This window comes from Polyodon spathula, chromosome 15, assembly GCF_017654505.1.
Source record: "Polyodon spathula isolate WHYD16114869_AA chromosome 15, ASM1765450v1, whole genome shotgun sequence".
Taxonomy (NCBI): Eukaryota; Metazoa; Chordata; class Actinopteri; order Acipenseriformes; family Polyodontidae; genus Polyodon; species Polyodon spathula.
The window spans coordinates 34,575,067-34,594,557 of NC_054548.1; the positions used below are offsets into that span (position 1 = coordinate 34,575,067).

Consider the following 19,491-nt stretch of genomic DNA (forward strand, 5'->3'; position numbering starts at 1 on the left):
GGTGACAAAAGGTTAATTAGGTAACATGTTACTTAACTCAGAGAACATCTAACAAAGACACTTTTGTACTTAGGCCAGTGTTCTAACACCGTGTTATACACATTTCAGACTTTTAACTGACTTGGGCTTCAGACTGAAATCCCCTTGCTTTGGGTGACCATTTCATTGAAATTGACAAGATTTACATTTTCATTTAAAAATTTAATTTTTGAATGCAATTCACCTATGATTATCAGCTCATATAAGTACAGGTATCATATAATAAAATATTAAGTGTTTATAGACAAGTTTATGCAGTTAAAAGCAGATAATCATGAAAAAACTAGTTTCAAGCAGGAGTATTCTTATAACTATAACTATATAACTTTTGACTGGTACTGTATGTGTATATATATATATATATATATATATATATATATATATATATATATATATATATATATGTGTGTGTGTGTATATATGTGTGTGTATATATATATATATATATATATATATATATATATATATATATATATATATATATATATATATATATATATATATATATGGATTTGAACCCTAACTAGGCATACTTTCACTCCAACTACATAACCACTGCGCTACACACACTCCCATCTTAACACTTTCAACAGACTAGGCTACTATTTGCTTTTACCCTATTCAAATGGCAATACATTGCCTCAATATAAGCAATGTATTGTGTGTGTGTTACTGTTCATTAAGTGAAAAAATAAGTGCTATCTGAAACAAAAACAAACGCGAAAAAACAGCAAGTTATCAAAAGTTACCAGCCATTTAAAATGGAGATATCAAAAACACAAGGCAAATTTCAAGAAACCATTGAGGCAACCTTGCCCAGCACCAAGCAAATATGCACAACTATAAAAGTGGTGGGGGTCAAGGTTGCCCAATTGTTTCTACTAATTTGGCTGATCACTCATTTTCTATATTTTTTTTATGTGGCATAACAAGAGACAATAACACTTAAACATAAAATACTTAAACGTAACAGCAAGAGTGTTGATCATGCACTCAATGTCAGTGACAAAGCATTCTAAATGTTTGAACTGCAACAGGTTATAAACTGATTAAATACATCGTCTGAATATATTTTCATTTAATAACTTATAGTACGTGTAAGTGTTTCGCACTTTTTGTTTTGCTCACAGGTCTTACACAGCAAAGAATGACACTGTCAACTTGATTAGAGCCATTAAACATTTATAAACATACAAGATAGAAATGTAATTTTAAAGCTGCAGTGTCAAAAACAAGATTATGCTTATTCACATGGTATGTGATTTCATCCACTGTGAATGACACTCTCATTCCCATCTCAAATGAGATTTAGCAGGCTGAGGTAGCACAGTTTTTTTTTTTTTTGGCATTCCTGGATTAATACTTCCAGCTACAGCAAGCTTCTTCCCTCTTTCAACATGTTGAAGCCTTCTTGCCATCTCTCTGTGAATAAATAGGCACGTTCTTGCTGTGAATGTCGTTTGCAAGCTCAGAATACAAAACACTGCTAGCAATATTCTAGGGTTTAGAACGTAGATCTCATAAAAACCTTTATGTAAATGGAAACTTGCTTTTATGGCATGGGGCAGAACGCTGGACCTAGAGGCTGGGGATCAGTCCTCGGTTAAGGAGGCCATGCACCTTTACAACAGTTACTTGCAGTGGCACCCAGGCAGTGAAGACCACTGACCAATGATGGTCATTAGTGGTAATTTGTTTTGTGAATTCAGTCTTAGTAAAAGGTGAAAAACAATGGTATTGGCTAGGGTCAGGTTTGAAGCTCATAGGTCTGCGTGCAGTGCACCGCAAATCGACCCAATGCTATTCTCTTCTGGAACTCTCAAGCATTTCTGCCTATTTGTTAGGTTGACCTCTGTCCACTAGCAGCCAGTATGAGGCCAGCACAGTAATACTTGTGATCCCCCAGAGTCTCACAGAAGCAGGCCAGCATATTACCCCTTAAAATTCACTGGGGTCTCTATACCCCATCATAAGGACAGCAGATGGAGAGACCTACTGTACACTATAACCTGGAAAAGGATATTACAGACATGTTATGTTTTCATGCAATCTATTTTGGGAGTTACAGAAGGACAGTTTATCAAAACAGTTTTTGGTTTTGTTTTTTGTTTTTACAAAAGTATGCATAACCACCAAGCTAAATTTTGCTTGAAAGAACAGTTTCTCATTCTACAAATAAATAAAATAAATAGGCTGTTTTTATGCTAATTTCAAAATATCATAGACAATCCTGCAAAAATTTCCAAGAATCTGCAGGGATCGTCAAAAAGTGCCCAGGGTCTAAAGGGTATATAAATAATAATAATAATAATTAATAATAATAATAATAATAATAAATTTGAAAACAAATCAAAAGTTTTTACAGTCCCAGTGTTCAATAATACTGGTTTATACTTCTGATTATTGTCCCATCTAAGCAGCTGTTCATCCAGATCTCTTGGATTATTTGTTCCCGTCTTTCTATTCTTTCTGCCAGTTCGGCTTCCTCTGCTGGGTCCAGATCGATGGCTGCAGTTTTGAAGATGGCATTCATATCGCAGGAGTCTGATGATCCATCATTGTTAGTGTCATTAGTATCTTCTTCCCATTTAGAGTCTCTGCTGTGCAGTAATCTCCCACGACAATGAGTCTGGAGCTCCTTCCTGCAGGACACTCGGAACACCAGTGCACACAAGGTGACGAACAGGCCCATACAGACACTACAAACAAACAGCACGGCAGTCCTTTCTGGGTGATCTGTTGAAATATTAAATACAAAGAAGTAAAAATGATGATTTAATCCTTATGCTCATAACCAACCATAACTGATCTTAAATGTTTAGATTTTTATAAGCAATCTTGCCATATGTTTTAGTTGTAGTATATTTGGAGTTCATTTTTTTATACTTGATGCCTTTACATAGAACAACATTTATTTATGAATTAATTTTTTTTACTTTACTTATACTAGTGCCAAATTAGGTATTTATCTCCATTCTCTCCCCAATTTAAAATTCTCAATTTGAATGCATCATCACTGCTGTACCTCTGTGACAACCCACGAGGACTGAAGATTAACTAACATTGCCGCAGTCTAGCCAGTAGCCTTTCAGCTGGCAGACCTAGCTAGGCAACATCTGCTGGAAGACAAAATCCAGCTTGGAAGTCTCTACTTGTCCTCATTGCCTGACAGGTAGGGATCGATGCGGCTTTGAACTGGTGAGCTCCATACAGCTGTGATTTTATAGGTAAGCTGCTGAGGACCCTTGTCTGACCTTTTGAAATTATAATTAATACAGTTAGGATTCTCCTACCTTTAATATAGGCATACACAGCCAGAGAGTTGCTGACAAGAATACTGTTATTGTCTGGAAGTCTTGATCCTTTTGGTTGCAAAATTATCCCTTTAAAAAAAAAAATAATAATTAACACTAAAGAGAATAAAATAGAATATTGTATTTCTGTAAATGTTATAATATTATTTAAAATATAATGTCCACTGATATCTTTACCAAGACAGCTACTGTATGGACCAGTCTTGGCAGTCATGATTGCAATAACTAATTTTCTGTGGTAAAATACAGATCAATGTACCGCCCAATCATTCTACCCCAATAGGAAATGGATAAAGTGTAAAGTCTTGCTCTTTTAAATCATTCAGATATCTTTTGAAGGGCAGTTGACTATATGCCAATATATTTAGTAAACAAGTGGTCTGAATGGCGTGAAACAGGCAACAATATCCTATCCCCAAGATCCACAACCCTACAGGGGAGCTTCAATCCTTGTATGTATTTTTGTAAACTTGTCAAGAAGTGGAAGATGACTGATCTGCAGATGTTGCCCCATTCAAAGAAAACTCACAACTCTGCAATACTTAGTTTGTGTGGAAATCTTTCCAACAGTGCTGATGAATTCATAAAGGTTTGGGAATGCTTTTTGGATGGAATTGATAACAAAGCAATCCAAGTGTTGTTGGAATTTTTGGTAATATATACTCTACCTTTTTTAGGAATGCTCTATGCCAGACAAAACCCCTTTAACCTGGCAACCACCATACAGCAACAATTAGGACCCTAGTATACCACTGTAATATTAAAGGAATTGTAGCTAACAAAGTAATTCCATAAATGTTCTCCACCACCAGCATCCATTCATTATATAGGTCTCAAGTGGGCAGTCTTGAAAGAAACATATGTTTTAACAAACATTTAAAACATGATATATGGTACTACACTTGGTTAAGTAAATATCAGTCTAAAAACATGACTTCCTGGAGGGTGAAGTCATCCCCACCCATTCACTGGTTTATTTCCTGTTAATAACCAATTCCATTCTTCCTTTATTGACCCACATGCTTTCAGATAGAAACATACTTTGACCCAGAAGACACTGCTAGAGTAACATTAACAAGGAAAGGCAGGGCAAACAAACTGGGAACTTTGTTTCTTTAAAAACTGGAATTATTTTGTCTATTGACAAAAAATAGAGAATTATAAAATTAGAGTATTCTCTGCAGTGTGAGCAAATATATGCAGTAAAGAGTGGTGTGTGACATGTGCAACTATTCAGCAAAAACAATGGTCATGCAGAAGGATCTCTGTCATCTCTATATGAAACAGGGTGCCCTCGCAATCAGCTTATCCCTCAACATTGGACAGGGCACACCTGTTTCCACTCAAACACTGCAGGGAGCTACTCATTTTTTGTCCATTCAGTGTACATTTTACTATTAATGATACTTAGTAACTCATGTGCATGTTGTTTATTTTATGTATCATGAAGTATAAGTATCAAGAGAATGTGTATTAGGAGTCTAGATGTATATTCTGAATGAAGATGTACAGCCCTGCCGCTGCACAGGTGTGGGTGTGGAATATTGGGTTGGCAGAGAGGAGGTTAAATTCCTCTCTTTTAAAACATGTGGGAATGTGTAAACTGAATAAATTATTGTGATTAATTAGACTCCAGTCACAGGTATGCAACCCAGTGACATACCCAGAATTTGAACTTGTGATCTCCAGGCTATAGGGCACATCCACACAGAGTGCTTTTACTGGCTGCACCACTCATAAACCCTAACATGCTGTGCCTTTTAAACTTTTAAACTGTGTGTAATGTTATAAATGTAGCCTTCCACTGTTTAACACTATACCTATTTAGTTCATGTTCAAACTTACCATTCTCATGATTTTGTTTCAGAGAAGGGATCAGCTTTGACAAACTCAGATCTACTTCTTTGAGTAAAGTCTCTGGAACTACAGCCAATAAGGGAAAAACAGATGGTGTTAGATCACTTGACACTCTTGTGTATTATTAAGGGTCTATTTTAATGATCTAATGTGGTGGATCAGCTCTACCTACACATGTTAACTGTATTAAGTAATGCTAATATGGTGGTATATGCATTATCCTTTAAGTAAAATAACTGTATTGATATAGATTTAAAGGAGGGCAGAATTAAGATCTGTTTAGCTCATTAAAATAACCCCCACACCCAACACAGCTTTTTATACTGAATACACAGCTGCACTGCACAGTACACGCCTTCTCTGAACGGTTTAACCCCAAACATTGACCAGCCCCAAACAAGTACCTTGCTACACATGACAAATATATTTCAGGATTAGATTGTAATAGCTCATATTTTTTTTTTATTTTCATAGGAAAAACAAACCAAGACTAAAAAGAAAAGTGAAACACGTGAGTTGTTTTGACCCACAGTGTACACAGCATGCACTTCTCTCAGTGGCTAAACATAGGCCTTATTGACCCTGATGCTTTGTTAAATTTACATAATGAAGTAAAATATTTCTACCACACTTGTAGATTATTCTGAGGTACTTTCTAACTCCAGGTAAGCATGGGTCTTTGAAATGGTGGTTGTTGACCATTATATTACATCTCTGTTTGGCATAGCACATCTTTGATACAAACTCCACAGCTCCATGGAATAAACATTCTGAAAAGAAAGCAAAAGGTGAATAGTTTTACTGTTCTCACATTGGCAACATAATAAAGAAGCATGCTATTCATCCCTAACATGGGATATACACCTGCATACAACATCATACACCGGCATACACCATCATACACCTTCATACACCTTCATAAAACTTCATACACCTGCATACACCATCATACACCTTCATACAACACCATACACCTTCATACACCTGCATACACCATCATACATCTGGATACACCTTCATACACCTGCATATACCTTCATACACCTTCATACAACACCATACACCTTCATACACCTGCATACACCATCATACATCTGGATACACCTTCATACACCTGCATATACCTTCATACACCTTCATACAACACCATACACTTTCATACACCTGCAAACACCTTCAAACACCTGCATATACCTTCATACACCTGCATACATCTTCATATACCTTCATACACCATTATACATCTTCATATACCTTCATACACTATCATACACCTTCATACACCTGTATACACCATCATACATCTTCATATACCTTCATACACCATCATACACCTGCATACATTCACACATCTGCATACACCTTATACACCTTCATACACCTGCATACACCATCATTCACTTGCATACAGCATCATACATCTTCATACACCTGCATGCACCGCAGATTCTGATATACGTTTCAACACAAACGTTTCAAGCACCACTTTTAAGCTTTATAGTGTTCTGAAATACCGTCTACTTAGTTTTATTTAATGTTTAATCAGGTCAACGAAATGTCAGAGAAATCCTAATTTTATTCTGCAACCTACCCGTGAAAAATACATACATTTACCATGATTTAAGTAGACCCCAAACTACAAGGTGAATAGATCTAAACAAAATGTGTGGCAATGTAATGCACTGGATTTGCATTTCTACAACTTTATTTCACTTGTCACTTCATTAGGTGGTTAACAGACCACAATGTAACAGTATTTCTCTGACAAATTGCTGAACAAAAAGAAATACTAACTGCCACGAACAACCTGAAGTGACCTTATTTTTCAATGACTAAGCTCCAATTTATGTTTTTATCAAAAATACCAAAAGGTTAATGTAACAATAACCCTGCAGCTCAATACACCCTGCAGCTCCTAATTGGTTTACTTGATAAGTTTACTTGACTTAGCTCTCAGTTCATATTCTGTTACAAATGCAATAGCCTAATTATTACAGTAATGATGAATACTTTATATTTGACATTTGTCATCATTGTGCAAGTCATCTTGTTACTTAAAATATCAGATAATACATTTTACAGTCATTTTGTTTTCCCTGTTGCTATAAAAATAAACAGGTCACTGGAAAGGATAATCAGTTGTCTAAGTCATATTATATTGATCGACGTAAAAAAAAAAAATCATGCTTGCTTTGAATTCAGTATTTGCTGGTATACTACAAACAGTGGTGTAGTGCTATATTTAGAAGCAAGAGGTCGCTATTATCTACCCAACCCTACCACGCTGCCTGCAGTCCCTGTTTCCCCATACACTCAACAGAACATTAGTTTACCTACTGTAAACCTGGTTTCCTGAAAGAGAAGATGGCCACCAAACACTGTGTAGGATACACTCCTGCCTATTGGTAGGTGTCACTGAGCTCTTTATATCAAAGCTGCCGATAGGCCCCCTCCCCTCAGTGACCCCCTCGGTCCTGCCTCCCGAGGGTACTTAACCGTCACGCAGGGGAGGATCATTCTCTTTCGTGACGAAACCGTGATGTCGACCGAAGCAACCTTGCGGTTGGTGACCAACTTCTCTTTTTCAGGGAACTAGGTTTATGGTAGGTAAACTAACGTTTCCTTTCAATTCGTTATGGGAAACGTGTACCAGAGCCATCATGAGGGAAGAGAGAACGGCAGCATATGAGGGACGTCAGCGGTGTGAGCGTGCAACCTCGAAGACCCTAGTGCCCACAGAGGGCAATGAGGGATCTACCAGCTTCAGGTTGTAGAACCTGGCAAAGGTATGCGCGGTAGCCCAGCAAGCCATATCACAAATTTCAGCAATGGGGGCACATCGGAAGAGGGCCCATGACGTAGCCACACCTCTCGCAGAATGTGCGGCTATCTACCCAGGTGGGGGTAAGCCAGCACTATCATACGCAGTCGAGACTGTGTCCGCAATCCAATGCGACAGCTGCTGCTTGGAGAGGGGCTGTCCCAGGGTCCATGTTCCATGGCAGACGAAGAGCTGGTCAGACTGACACAGCACTCTTGTACATAATATCTCAATGCCCGAACTGGGCAGAGAAGGTTCAACTTCTTATCCCCTTCTGTCGCAAATGGTGGAGGACTCCAGTTCCATGGACTGATTCACATGGAAGGCTGTAATCACCTTGGGGAGAAAGCAGGGTTTGCACGCAGTGACACTCCATCATCCCAAATGCGCATAAAGAAGCCATGCACAGATAGCACCTGCAGCTCACTAACCCGCTTTGCGGAGGTGATAGCCAACAGGATGGCTGTCTTCATGGACAGGTGCTTCAACTCGATGTATATAGGCTCCAACGGGGCTTGTGTGAGAGCCTTCAGTACAATCTCAAGGCTTCATTCGGGGAGAGTGGCCCTCCTAGGAGGGCACAATCGTTGAGCGCCTGTGAAAAATCAGGTAGCCAAAACATGCGCGCCCGGGGACACTGAGTCAAAAGGGGCATGTCAAGCAGAAATAGCCGCTAGGTAAACCTTCAGTGTAGAAGATGATCTACCAGCCTAAAGCAGATCTTGCAGAAACTGCAAGATAGCAGGCATGGGGCAGGAGATTGGATCATGATCGTTAGTACGACACCAATCTTGAAAACATTTCCACTTATAGGCATACAGTGATCCAGTAGAATGCACCCTAGCATTCTGCAGCGTACCCACAACCGCGTCAGATAGCCCTAAGGCTGACCAGCAGTCCCTTTCAGGGGCCAGACCCATAGCTGGAGCCTGCCTGGCTCCGGGTGCCGAAGCATGCCTCGTCTGATTGAGAAGATCCCTGCGAAGCGGGATTTCCAAGGGCGGGTCATTCAATAGCTGGCACAGGGATGAAAACCAGATTCTCCTGGGCCACCTGGTGGCCACTAGGAGAACTGACGCCTTCTCCGACCACATCTTTTTGAGAAAGGCCGGGAGCAATGGCAGAGGTGGGAACGTGTAAAGGAGCGCTCTGGGTCATCTGTGGGCTAGGGCGTCGACACCGAGTGGACCGCTGCAGCGGTGGAGGGAGTACCATAGGGGTCAGTGTGTTGTCTCCGCCGAGGCAAAGAGATTGACCTGTGCCTTCCCGAAATGTTCCCAAATGCGCTCCACCACCTGAGGATGGCCGCCACTCCGATAGATGCAGGCCCTCCCTCGAGAGGTCCGCCGCCCGATTGTCCACGCCTGGAACATGCGAAGGGACAGTAGGTTCTGTTGGGCCCAGATCAGCAGCCTGAAGGCTAGGCAGTGCAACCCCGGGGACCGAAGGCCACTCTGGAGGTTGACATAAGCCACCACTGATGTATTGTCCTTGTGGATCAGTACACGTCTGTTCCGCACCACGGGTAGGAAGTGCTGGAGGGCAAGGAACACTGCTTGCAGCTCCAACATGTTGATATGCAGGGACGTCCGGTGCAGCCGCAAGGGGGTGAGGATAGCGTCTATGCACTTTGAAAACATATGGTGAGCTAGGGAGAGGTCGAATGGCAGCACGGAAAACTTGTACGAGTTGCCCTGAAAGGCGAAGCTGAGGTATTTCCTGTGCTGTGGACGAACGGGAATGTGAAAATACGCAACCTGTAAGTCCACCATGGTGAACCAGTCGCCCAGCCAGACAGACTGGAGTATATGACGATGAGTTAGCATGTGGAACCCCTTCTGTTTTAGAAACCAGTTTAAAAACCGCAAGTCCAGGATGGGGCGAAAGCCACAGTCCAGCTTCAGTACCAGAAAGTATCTCAAGTAGAACCCCTCTCTGAGAGAGGTAGGATCTATGAGACGAATGGCGTGCTTGCCTAGCAAGACTGCCACTTGGGTCTGGAGCACCGAGGACTGAAGCGGGTCCGTCACGAAGATAGTCGTGACACCGCGAAAAGGAGGGGGTCCCAAACAAAACTGAAGTGCGTAACTGTATTGCACGGTTGCGAGCACCCACACATCAGAGGTGCAAGCGTGCTAGTAGTGCAGCTGTTGTGCCGTGAATTGAGTCTGAGGCTGCCAGCCTTCAGGGGCCCTGTTGGAGTGGCTGAGGCTTGGGCGGGGCTAGCGGTGGCAGTTGTCTAGGGCAGAAAACCTGGAACATCCTTTGCGGTTGTTGTTGCGTGGGCTGGCTACGGCCACGTCCACCACGCTGAGGGAGGGTCCTGCCTCTCGCCTGAAATGAGGCCTGTAGGCGGTGCCTAAGGTCACCTGATGGGGCTGTGGGAACCTGCACCGTCCGGGTGACTGTATGCGTCTGCGCAGAGTGCCAGAGGCTTAACCTCGACCTTATCAGCATCAGGCACCCGCGCCTGCGACAGCCACAGTTGTCTGCATGCAACAGGGTCTGACCCTGCAGGCCCAAGATCTGGAGCAGCGTGTGACAGAAGTCACAGTTCCATGGCCACCGGCTCTGGTAGCGGGGCATCATGCAAAACTCCATCCAGGTATGCAGTGAGCATGCTGGACGTTCACTAGGCGTCTCCGTGATCCTGCATTGCAGGTTCGGGCACACAGGGTCCTTGGGTGTACCTCCCACCGGCGGAGCCTTAATCAAGGCTGTAATGGTGGAGTCCATAGGGGGAAATCCAGCCAGGCCAGGTTCTCTGCACCCTCCAGCAAGGCCAGAGGAGAACCATGTCTCAATTGCGTGGAGCTATGGCTGGATGGTTCCAAGAGGAACGTGAAATCGGGGAATGCTGGGAAGGGTTGAGCTCGGGGAGCCACATCATGCAGTTGAAAAACAGAATGGCGTGTCTCTGCCTGTGCTGTCCAGGGGATCTGCAGGTACGCCAGCAAGTGCCCCATAAGCATGGGGATGGACCCTGCCAGTGGCGGTGCGCTAGTAACCGAGGCAGCCTCGGAACTAGGGTCCGTATCTGCTTGGAATTCAGGCTCCGCTTCAACCTCCATATCTGGCGGGAACGGGGACTGCCCCCATGAGGCGGCGATAGAAAGCGTGTCCTCATCTGAGCAGTCGATCTGCTCGCCCTGTACTCCCCTGGAGGGGTCAGGGGGTGGCACAGAAATTGTGACAGGCTCAGGGGATGGAGGGACGCTACACAGCAGTCCACGGCAAAAGCCAATGGGGCCTGCCTCTCCAAAAGCTCCCTGATCCGACCAATCTGGGCTTTCATGTCCATGATATCCAGCGCCTGCCAGGACTTTTTCACCGGTCTAGCCGGAGGCGATGGGGAGTGACTGCGGGTCGAAACAGACATCTGAGCACAGGGGATCTCCCTGGAGGGGCTCTGTGACGGCATCGGGAGGCGTGAGTGGGAGGGGGCCCGCTGTGGGGGACGAAGAACGCCCCCGTGTGACTCTCTCCGGCGGCTCGTGAGCACGCGGGACTGAAAAGCCGCACAGATGTCGCAGAGGAACGCACCTCTTCCATGAAATTGGGGAATGCTGGGAAGAGTTGAGCTCGGGGAGCCACGTCATGCGGTTGAAAAATAGAACAGCGTGGCTCTGTCTGTGCTGTCCAGGGGACTTGCAGGTATTTCGGCGCGCGCCCCATAAGTGCGGGCATGGACCCTGCCAGTAGCGGCACGCTAGTAACCGAGGCAGCCTCGGAACTAGGATCAGGGTCTAGGCACCGCGCACACATGCTGTGCATGTCCTCCTGTGGGATATTGGTCCCACAGGCCTTGCAGGCATGGAAGCCAGCCCTGCCCGTCATAGCGCCGGATTGGAAACCACTGTGCGCTCTAAACATCATTTGCACCGCGTGCACCTAGCACCGTGGGCACCAAGAGTCGTGTGGTGCCAGGTTTAAGAGCACCGAGTACTACGTGCATCGCGTACTGTGCAACAATAAACAACACGCGCACCGAGCACCGTGCGCGCCGCTTGTACCGGGCACCGCATGCATACAGCAACCGCATGTACCGTGCACCACGTGCACTGAGCATCATGTGCACCAAGCATTGCATGCACCGAGCACCGTGCAGCGCCAGGCACTGTGCGCACCGAGCGAACCGAGTACCGCGTGCACCACATGCACCGAATACCATGTCGCACCAGCTCACTAGCCTATATCGGCACAGCGACAATAGGCAACATGCGCACCGTGGTACCAAAGTAGTAATAAAAAACACTGTTGAAAAAAAAAGGGTGAAAAACACACACAATTCTTAACAGTAATACTTACCATACTAAGACGGACAGACAGAAAGAAGCAGCCTGACACATGGAGCGCGCAGGTGCTGATGGTCAGAAATAGAATAAAAAGGCTATGAATTTTTAAACTACTGATTCCAGGAAAAGCAGCGACGGTCAGCTTTCAGCACAAAGTGCAGGGGAACTAGCAGTAACTTACGCAGCACTTTTTAGAAGAAAAAGAGGGCTCAAGGTCTTACCATACCAATTGTGAGAAGCGAAAGAGAATGATCCTCCCCTGCGTGATGGTTAAGTACCCTCGGGAGGCGGGACAGAAGGGGTCACTGAGGGCAGGGGGCCTATCGGCAGCTTTGATATAAAGAGCTCAGTGACATCTACCAAAAGGCAGGAGTGTATCCCATAACGATGTTTGGTGGCCATCTTCGAATTGCAAGGGAACCGCAGTTTATCACTAGTAGTTACAGTATTTCAAAGGGCTAACAAGTGTACCAATTGATTATATATTCAGACAATCAAATATTGAGGTATTATTGTAAAGCAACTAGACTCGCAGCTATTTATTTTAAAGATAATAAATACAAAAATACTGTACATATTTTCACAATCACGTTCATACACTAATACATGATTGAAACGCTGTCATTATTATTATTAATCCTATGTGTCACACTCCCCCACTACCCCTTCTCGTATATTGAATGGTTTGGTCCAGAATGAGTTTGTCTCACTATGTTATTGCAGCCGCGAGCGAATGAGACTGAGGTTTTGAAACTTAAGTGCATCCGTTTTCAAAAAATTATTTTGTTTAGCTCAGCTCACCGCTACCACCCCTGCACTGACTCGGGAGGGGCGAAGATGAACACACGCTGTCCTCCGAAGTGTGTGCCGTTAGCAGCCTCCTTTTTTACACACTGCAGCCTCACCAGGCAGCCACCCAGAGCTACAGTGTCAGAGGACAACGCAGACCAAGGCAGTTTATAGGCAAGCCCACAGGAGCCCGGCCAGATCACAGGGGTCGCTTGTGCACGGTGAGCTGAAGACACCCTGGCCGACCTAACCCTCCTTCCCCCAGCAGGGCGTTCGACCAATTGTGCACTGCCCCCTTGGAGCTCCCATCTTCGGTTGGCAAAGGAATGAGTTTTATCTTTTAAATAAATGTTTAGCTTATTTTATCTACATTATTTCTTATAAATGGGTCTAAAAATAAGAACTGTTCCAGTTATCCCATCTAATTGTAAAATGCAGACACCTTAGCACAGCGTTAATACAGGTTCCCTTCACCTCTTTACATTATTCACACCTGTTGTTCCAGACCAAGCACGCTGTATTCAAACTCTTCGAGAGTGTTTTGTTTGTTTGTCGTGTCTAAAAATTGCTTGTTTGTTGTTATTAGGGATGACTGAATCCAAGTTTTTGGGATTCGGACGAATACCGAATCTATCCCAAAAGATTTGGCTGAATACCGAACCGAATACCGAATCTACAAAAACTGTCAAGAAAACTGAAGGAAACTGTTGAATGAAAAACAGACTGGCAGCAACTAACAAGGGATGCGCACAATCTATAGTTTTGAGCCTTTTAGTTAACAGTATTTTTATTACCGAATGGAACCTCTGGGCATGCAGTTATATTCTCGGTACCTCTACTTAAAAATCTCATAAAATGCTTTATTTTTAAATTCTCCACACAGTTGTATCAAGTCTGCAAGTTCTTGCATGCGCGATAAAGAGATTTACGATTTCAGCTTGCGTGTCTATGTAAGATGACACTGGCTGCAACTCCATTGTCGTTTTTTATACACAAATAAGCTTACTTGATTTGAAAAACATCACGAACGATACAAGCAACTTTTTACACTACTACTTGATTAAATGTGTAGTACACAACAAACATAAAAGCTGATTAATTTCAACAAACAACAACGACAACTTTTTAATGAAAAAAAATATTGTAGCCTACTTCAGTCTACTGAATCTCCCTGCAAAACAAAACCCATGTTGATTTACACAGAAGTTTCCAACTGGTTCAACTTGTTACATTACAATAACGTAAAATGTAATTTACTAAAGCATGCTGTTCAACAACATCTGACAGTTGTAAAGTTACAAAAAATATATAGTTATGTGCACCAAATTATAATTTTTTTTATAACACGTTGACAGACAAAGCAACAAAACACAAACACCTACAATAGTTTGCCGTTACTGTATATTACAGGTTTACTGCATAACTTTAATCCATGAAAAGTGTGATGTGAATGTGCTGTTGCATACGGGGGTATGTTTGCATTCAGCAGCTGTGTGACGTGTTTACTGTGTGCACCACCAGTAATTTAGGGAGTCGAGAGCTGCGACAGAGTTCATCAAACTTGTTCTTGTTATTAAATACAAAAGTTATGTTTTATACTAGATTTGTGTCTTTTACTTAAAGAACTGCACACATTAGAGGCATGTATTAAAATGGATGTGTGTCTGGGTAGATAGGATTCAGATACAGTTCACTGAATCATAAGTATTCGGACAAATCCGAACCTTGCTCAAAAAGTAGGTATTCGGTCCCCCAGTGGAATCTAAAGACCAGGGAAGTGTCAAAACAATACGCTCAGCTGCTCCCACAGAAGCCCGCTCTGCCCGCAAGGGGTCCTCCCCAGTGGGGCGACAGCCTCCGCCGAGGCCCGCTCGCGCTCCAACAGCATGCCCAGCAGCACCTGCTCCGCAGCGCGGTCGGCCTACAAAAAGGGGCAACTGGTGCCCAAGGGGGGCAGGAAAAGGCAAGCAACCCAAGGGTCCAACGACTGCGCCCCCCCGAGCAACCTAAGGCTCAGCATCCCTGAAGGGCCGCAGCAGCTTTCAACCCCCTCCTCCCCCCTCCAGTTACTCCCCCAGGCGATGCGGAGCAGCAGGTAACCACAGGCAAAGCGGAACCTTCAGCAACCCTAGGAGACAAAAAGGAGACACAGGCAGACCTAGGCGATGCAGACGTGGACGCGGAGTGATCGTAGCATCCCTGAACGGAGCGATCGTGGCATCCCTGAGCAGAACAGGCATGGCATCCCTGAGCGGAGCGATCGTGGCATCCCTGAGCGGAGCGATCGTGGCATCCCTGAGCGGAGCGGTCGTGGCATGCCTGAGCGGAGCGATCATCCTCCACACCGATGCCTCGGATGTCGGTTTGGGTGAGGTCCTGTCCCAAATGGTAAACTGAATAGAACATCCCATTTTGTATATAAGTAAAAAAAAAAAAAAAAAAAAAAAAAGCTCCCTCAGGAGCGCAACTACTCCATCGTCAAAAAAGAGTGTTTGGCCATCAAATGGACTACTCACTCTTTGAGATACAACCTGCTTGATCTTGTCACTGACCACGCTCCACTCAAACGGTTAAGTACAATGAAGGACAGCAATGCCAGAATAACTCGATGGTATCTGGCATTGCAGCCCTTTATGTACCACATAGTACACTGTGCTGGGAAAGACCACCAAAATGCAGATTATTTTTCCCGGGAGGGGGGAGTAATGGGAGAGGTAGATTTAACTGAGTGTTCCTTCGGCTCCACTCTGAGCGGTGGAATATGCGACAGAGATCGAATCATGCTTGGTGTTATGACCTGTGAGGGCACTAGGTAAAAGGAACGGAGTACTTTTAACTAAATGGCACGACAATTTATTCCTTAAGGTAGGTGGAAGTTGGTCATTTAGGAAGGGGGCTGAGCTACGGCAGACAAGTTAAATGACTCGGTTGGGAGACGATGTGGCATCCGAGGCTTGGACGAGCAGATGCGCTCATTAACCTAGGGGTCATGAGCGAGGGTATAAATACAGGACGTAGTGAAAGTGATCTTTTCCTTTTGTAAATGGTTGGCGATAACCATGAAAGGAGGAACAATTGCTGAGAACCATGTTTTTCTGTGTGTTTGTAAAGTATTGGTTGTAACTGTTGTTTGTCTTTTAGACTATCAGTAACACAATCCAGAGCTGGAGTACAAGCCAGCATTAACACGGACATCACTTTTCACCCCAGCATTTCACCTAGTACTGTCATGTGTTTGTGTTTAGTGCAGGTGTTTGGAAAACCTGGACTTCTGGTTTTGGACATTTATTATTTGCAGGTGTCTGCCTTTGGGCTCTGGACATTATCATTATCAACAAACACCCCTGCACCTGGAAGTTATTGTCTGTTTGTTTGTACTGCACTGCACTCAACACTTTGCCACATGTCCAAATAATTCCAGTCTTCTGAAATGCCCCATCAATTACATGTTAGAAGTGTAAATACTCAATATGGTATATTAATATATAATGTTTGGTTGTAATCAGGATGCCACCTTAGTTAACGATGTGTTAACTTTAGTTATTGAGTAAACGTCCTTCAATAAGTTGTTCAATTAAATGTATTAGCATAGCTAGAGTCACAGCAGCAGAGGATTAGCCTCCTTCTTTGACAATGACAGATTACTTTATTGCTGTGTGACTCCATGTGGGACTTATAAAGTCATTGTCCTATAAAGAAAGCCTTGTGGTTTATGCATTTATGATTTACAGTATTCAAAAATGTTTGTAGAAAACTACAGAAAAGCAACTTCTGGTGCACAGCCTTACTGGCAGCCTCACAACATTACAAAATGATAAACCTTTATTAATACAGTGAACCTGACCAACACTGACAAATTGGATTGTATCACTTTTGATCTTGTCTATAGGGTGAGTATAGCATGATAAAGTGTCCAAGAAAAGAAAATGCTAAATAAGGCAATATCCCTGGAAGCCAAGGACCTCTTAAGATAATAACCAGAACTGAGTAGAAGAAGCCGAGACAACGCTCCTGTTAAATAATAAGCTTCTTCATGTGATGCCTGGATGCATTCCTTCAAATTCTGCTGGGATTGAAAAGCACTACAACTCTCTTTACTTAACTTTTTAAACATGCTCTAACCAAATGGTTGTCAATGGCAATGCAATGGTAGCACCAGGGCAGACAAAATGAGGAGCCATTTTCACATGCCAGTAATAGAAGCATGTTTGTGGTCTTCAAACAAGCTTTATAACAAGGCTGGTTAGAAAACAGTGAATTCTCCGATATTGATAATAAACTTGCTATTTTAGATCATTAAACTGCCTGTTTTTTAAAATTGTAACAAAGTAAAAATATGTTTAATCATCTCAAGTTTATTTGAACCTTGGGGGGGCTGAATGCGGCTCACTGGTCTCAGGTAGCACAACTGTAGTATAAACCATTATGACACTGTAATCCATTGCAGCACTGTGGTTCCATGGTACTATTGTACAACTAGTGACAGCATACTACCATATTAGGTCTTCACAGTACTTGTTCGAAATTCAGTGTGTTGCCATTGCTTGTTATCTTATGGTCTACTAATTGTTTTACTTGGATTTCTTGTGTCTAATACCAGTATATTATAATACTAACCTCAACCAATGTGTGTTAAAGAGTAGTGTAGTTTGTGATATTACTAACAGCATATTATTACCCTATGAACTTAAAAAACATTACAAAGTTACAAAAAATATTAAAGACCTGTTTATTCCCACTACTAAATGCGATATTATAACATATGAAAAGCCCTATACTGTAATGAAGTCCAGGCCCGTATAAAAAGCCACAAACCCGTAATGCTTCATCACACTGAGTAATTGAAGTTCCCAGTTTAAAATCAGTGCATCACTCATCATCAAACAATTAACACCACAAAGACAACTGCCTGATAAGGTACTGCACCTACAATCAGAAAGAGAAGCTACATACAGTGATTATTGTTTTGGTGTATCACTGCTTTAAAAATGTGTCTCATACAGTATATTGTTGTAATTACTTTTAATAATAATTAGCATTTCTTGTTTCAGGTAACTTAAACATAAAGCACCTAAGCTCCTGTTCTGTATAATTCACCAGCAAATAGCAACCCCTTGCAATTCATTGTGGCACATATATATATATATATATATATATATATATATATATATATATATATATATATATATATATATACTTTCTTAATTCTAAAACTTGAATGCTCAAACTGAAGACTTCTAAGGGTTAGATAAGTTACAGTAAATGTCAGCAAAAACTAAAGAGAAAAAAATTAATATGTTGATTGCATAAGTATTCAGACCCATCAAGTCAATATTTGGTGGAAGCACCTTTGGCAGCAATTACACACGCAAGTCTTTTTGGGTAAGTCTCTACCAACTTTGCACACCGGCTTGGTGCAATTTGTGCCCATTGTTCTTGGCAGATTTGCTCAAGCTCTCTCAAGTTGCTTGGGAATCACTTACGGACAGCAGTTTTCAAGTCTTTCCACAGATTCTCAATAGGATTCAAGTCAGGACTTTGACTGGGCCACTCAAGGACATTCACTTTCTTATTCTTAAGCCACTCCTGTGTAGCTCTGACCTTGTGCTTTGGATCATTGTCCTGCTGAAAGGTGAATTTTCATCCCAGTTTTAAGTCTTTAGCAGACTGAAACAGGTTTTCCTCTAGTATTTGCCTGTACTTTGCTCCATCCATTTTTTCCTTCAATCCTAACAAGCTTTTCAGTCCCTGTTGAGGAGAAGCATCCTGTAGCAGGGGAAGATCTGTGCTGACTGTGCTGGCGTGTTCACAGCACTGCAGGAAGAGGACGGCAGTCGTCCAACAACCGCCTGTGAGTCATGGCAGTGACACGGGGAGGTGGGAAAGTGGGTGTGTGGACTTTTCCCCTCTCTGAATGGCTGAGAGGCGAGTCTTGGGAGATTGCTAGCCCTATAAAAAAATGCTCTGCTGTTTCCTCAGGTCTGCCCTTTTAAACGCGACGACAGTGCGGAAGCGCTGGTCCAGGACCGGGAATCAGCCGGGAGAAAAAAAAGAAAGAGTCTCACAGCGAGAGTGAGAGCGGGGAACCCTTGGGCAGACCCCGGAGTATTGTAAAAGAGCAGGCTAGTTAGCCGGCAGTGTAGGACAGCAATCCGGGTCGCACGGGTAGCGGCAACTGGGATATAGCTGTCACGTGCAGCACCTATTCTTTGTAGTTTTGTTACTGTTTTATTTTCCCTGTTTCTTTGTGCCTTCTGTTTTGCCAGTATTGTGTACCATCGCTTGGTATGCCCGTGGTTCTGTTTACCATCGTTGGAAATCAGACCACGGACCCACAGCGCCATCTGCGGGAGAAAAGAAAAAAATAGCAAGCCGA

The 19,491-nt window shown here is 43.1% G+C and overlaps 1 protein-coding gene across 1 annotated transcript in view; it reads right to left on the minus strand.

Annotated features, from left to right (window-relative positions):
• Positions 1-896: 896 nt before the first annotated feature.
• The window catches only part of LOC121327652 (protein eva-1 homolog C-like), a 58,064-nt gene continuing 39,469 nt past the window's right edge, over positions 897-19,491 (minus strand). Inside the window, exons 5-8 of the mRNA XM_041271789.1 lie at positions 5,837-5,980; positions 5,199-5,276; positions 3,333-3,422; positions 897-2,775 (exon numbers count right to left, since the gene is read on the minus strand). Of these exons, the coding sequence (XP_041127723.1) occupies positions 2,414-2,775; positions 3,333-3,422; positions 5,199-5,276; positions 5,837-5,980 (674 nt within the window). The 3' untranslated portion in view covers positions 897-2,413. The remainder of the gene's footprint in view (positions 2,776-3,332; positions 3,423-5,198; positions 5,277-5,836; positions 5,981-19,491) is intronic.